At 37.3% G+C, this 3790-nt stretch overlaps 1 protein-coding gene across 1 annotated transcript; it reads left to right on the plus strand.

Annotated features, from left to right (window-relative positions):
• Positions 1-1067: 1067 nt before the first annotated feature.
• LOC129899532 (omega-3 fatty acid desaturase, chloroplastic) lies at positions 1068-3521 on the plus strand. Its single transcript, XM_055974534.1, has 7 exons — positions 1068-1824; positions 1900-1966; positions 2055-2147; positions 2226-2411; positions 2491-2571; positions 2841-2978; positions 3065-3521. The coding sequence occupies exons 1-7, from the start codon at positions 1280-1282 to the stop codon at positions 3242-3244; spliced, it is 1290 nt and encodes a 429-aa protein (XP_055830509.1). The 5' UTR covers positions 1068-1279; the 3' UTR covers positions 3245-3521.
• The last annotated feature ends 269 nt before the right edge of the window (positions 3522-3790 follow it).

A 3790-nucleotide genomic window follows, 5' to 3' on the forward strand; every position in this document is an offset into this window, starting at 1 on the left:
CTGACCATTCAAATTAAAATCCTTCACCAAAGATATCTGATTGGACAGTTCAAACCAACTAATCAAATCGCACCCTCATACCACTCCCTACAACTATAAATAGGGGTCCTCATTATTCTGAAAAGGTTTTTTTTTAAGAACAAGAAGCAAGAAGAGAGCTCGTGGATCAAAGACTGCAAATTCTCTACAAAGCTAAAAAGTTCAAGTAATCAAATTCAAGTTCAAGTTCAAGATCAAGAACGAAGAAGAATATTAAGAAGATCAAGATCAAGATACTAGTTCATATTTACTGTTCGTCATAACCATACAAGTGTTCGTGATGAATAATTCAAATCTAAATTTGAAGGCGAAGATTCAAGATCAAGCTATTCAAGCCCTTGACTCTAAATCAAATTCAAGTTCAACGTGTTCCATATTATTTGAAGAATCAGAGGATTATCATAGAGATTGTAACCCGCATTACATTTTAAAATCAAATATTACACTTTGTTACTTCAATTTTCTGGTCTTGATTATTTATTTTTCTCGACTCGAAAATTTATTGTTTACAGGCCGATCGACTAAAATCCACTATTTGTTTCGACGACAGACCGACTAATATGAGAAACCCAAGTCTGCCCACGTCTGCCCACTCTTTTCACCTCCACACGTTTTTGACTGGTGATACTTGTTTCCTTGATTTTCTTTTTTTTAGTTTTAATAAAAAGAATTTTGGTGCCCACTGCTCATTCGGGTTATGCAAAAATATTAAGAGATTAGGGTTATGAGAAAATCCCCTATGGTGTACTAAACTTAGGGCCTCCTCATGGTATATAAATAAAATACTAGTAATATATTATAGTAATTAGACAAGTAGTCAACCATATTATTTAAAAAGCACAATTAAATGGTGGAGAAGAAAAAGGTTATGTTGAGTTTGAATTCTTATATTTGCATAAAAATCACGTTCCTCTTGTTAATTTAGTGTGTTCAGATTAGGCGGAAAGACAGAAGAAAGAGAGGTGGTGGGTGGGTAAAGATGAACATAACAACACAACTGGACTTGTATATAAGTATAACAACAATTGGACCATGAAGAGATAAGAGAAACGAGACAATCAACGAGAAGCACAAGTTGAGATTTCTGTAGCTCTCTGGTCCAAGGAGAGACACACATCCAATTGGTCCTTTAGCCTAAAATAAATAAATAATTTTAATTTGAGACCCTTTTATATTTTCAGCATCCAGATTCAAGGGAAGTTAACCCAACATCTTTCTCTCTCTCCTCCCAAAAAAGAAAATGGCAAGTTGGGTTCTATCAGAATGTGGTCTGAGACCACTCCCAAGAATCTACCCAAAGCCCAGAATAGGGTTACCTTCCGCCACCAATATAAATCTGAGAAAAATTTCACCTTCACCTACACGGACAGATCCAAATTGCTGGGCACTGAGGGTAAGCGCACCACTTAGGATCCAAATTGCGGGAGAAGAAGAGGATAATAAGACAACAACAAACAATGACTTCGACCCTGGGGCACCACCCCCATTCAAGCTCTCCGATATTAAGGCAGCTATTCCTAAGCATTGTTGGGTCAAAAATCCATGGACCTCCATGAGCTATGTTGTTAGGGATGTAGCTATTCTCTTTGGACTCGCTGCTGCCGCTGCTTATTTCAACAATTGGCTTGTTTGGCCTCTCTATTGGTTTGCTCAGAGTACAATGTTTTGGGCTCTCTTTGTTCTCGGTCATGATTGTGGACATGGAAGCTTTTCAAACAACCACAACTTGAACAGCCTTGCTGGACATATCCTTCATTCTTCTATTCTTGTTCCTTACCATGGATGGTTTGTTTCTCCAAAAACTTTTAGTAATTTATTTATTCAAATCCTGTTTGTTGTCTAATGAAGTTGCAAATTCAGGAGAATAAGCCACAGAACTCATCATCAGAACCATGGACATGTTGAGAAGGACGAGTCCTGGCATCCTGTAAGTTTTTTTTTGATGCATATTCACTTGTCAAAAACTATTTTTCGCTTCTTAATTACCCTTTCTTTCTTTCTGTTTTTCCCCCCAGTTATCTGAGAAGATTTACAATAGTTTGGATGATGTCACAAAGAAATTTAGGTTCACTCTACCCTTCCCCTTGCTGGCATATCCTTTCTATCTGGTGAGTTACTACTCCATATCCATATATATTCTTGGCAACAACAAAATTTGATATATTCTTTTAACTTGGAACTCACAGTGGGGTAGAAGCCCTGGAAAGAAAGGTTCTCACTTTGATCCAAACAGTGATTTGTTCTTTCCAAGTGAGAAGAAAGATGTGATCACCTCAACTGTGTGCTGGACGGCAATGGCTGCATTGCTTGTGGGGTTGTCCTTTGTCATGGGTCCTCTTCAATTGCTTAAGCTTTATGGCATCCCCTATTGGGTTAGTCCATTTTCCAACCTTTTTTTTGTTTCTTCTTTATTGGTATTCATTAATTATCTGAATTCAATTCAACATGTAGGGCTTTGTCACGTGGTTGGATATAGTTACCTATTTGCATCACCATGGCCATGAAGATAAAGTTCCTTGGTACAGAGGAGAGGTATAATTTTGATTCGAGTTTGATTTTGCTAGCAAAGTAGTATCTCCTACTACTGCTAAGCCAGAATACCAAATGAAATGTATATTGTAATGTGTTGTGTCTTTTAGATGTATTCTAACTGGTCTAATCATGTCTTGAGAAATATTACAAGTAGTATTATTTTATAAAGCAGTTGCCTTGGGATATAAGCTGTTGGTTGTTAGCTACTCCTATTTTATGAACAAAAAATTGGGAGCTGATTCCCTAATTTATATGTATGTATCAAACAGGAATGGAGTTTTCTGAGAGGAGGGCTTACAACGCTTGATCGCGACTATGGATGGATTAACAACATCCACCATGACATAGGGACACATGTGATACATCATCTCTTCCCTCAAATCCCACACTATCATTTGGTAGAAGCAGTAAGTATCACATAACATTTCATGTAAGCTGCTCCAATCAGTGTCTGTTGGTCTTAATAACATGGATTGGTTAACCACTTTTGCAGACTGAAGCTGCTAAACCAGTGCTAGGGAAATATTACAGGGAGCCAAAGAAGTCAGGGCCTCTACCATTTTATTTGTTGGGGTATCTCATAAAAAGCATGAAGGAGGATCACTATGTCAGTGACACAGGGAATGTAGTATATTATCAAACTGATCCCAATCTTCATGGGTCTAAGAAATAGAATCCTCCTAGTATAGCAAAACCCTGTTAGGTGATTCTTTTTCACTAACACTATGGCCATGCCATTCAAGGTGATGGTATAAGCACTACTAAGGCACAAAGTAAAGTTAGCTAGCTCCCATTAAAGAATGGGGAAGGCATATAGAAGAGCAGTTTCAATTGTAATAATTGAGTGGAAAAAGAAATTATTGTCTTCAGGACCTTCTTTTGGGTTGGCCAAGAAAGTATATTATTCTTGTATTCTGAAATGATTATAAAAAGATACTCCAGTCCCACCATTGTTTTTGCTGTGCATGGATCTATTAACATCATTTATCAAGGCAATAGATATTTTTGCCCCAAGAACGTGAGAGGGCCAAAAAAGAAGGGGCATGATTTAGATGAACCGATAAGAGAATGAGAGGGGGTGGTTAAAGAGGAAGGAAACAACCAAGGAAATGTCACTTTCAATAATAATCAATTTAGACATTTTGCATGTTTTGCAGGAGTTGTTAATTGGTTGTTATCATGGTAGTCAATATCCACTCTCTATCGAACAAGTCATGTG

This window comes from Solanum dulcamara, chromosome 8 (assembly GCF_947179165.1).
Source record: "Solanum dulcamara chromosome 8, daSolDulc1.2, whole genome shotgun sequence".
In the NCBI taxonomy this organism is placed as follows: Eukaryota; Viridiplantae; Streptophyta; class Magnoliopsida; order Solanales; family Solanaceae; genus Solanum; species Solanum dulcamara.

Excerpts from the sequence above, each read along its gene's own strand:
- LOC129899532 (XM_055974534.1), top strand. The coding sequence starts at position 1,280 with ATGGCAAGTTGGGTTCTATCAGAATGTGGTCTGAGACCACTCCCAAGA. Across the intron at positions 1,825-1,899 it reads CTTGTTCCTTACCATGGATG|GAGAATAAGCCACAGAACTC; the intron begins GTTTGTTTCTCC and ends TTGCAAATTCAG. Across the intron at positions 2,148-2,225 it reads TGGCATATCCTTTCTATCTG|TGGGGTAGAAGCCCTGGAAA; the intron begins GTGAGTTACTAC and ends TGGAACTCACAG.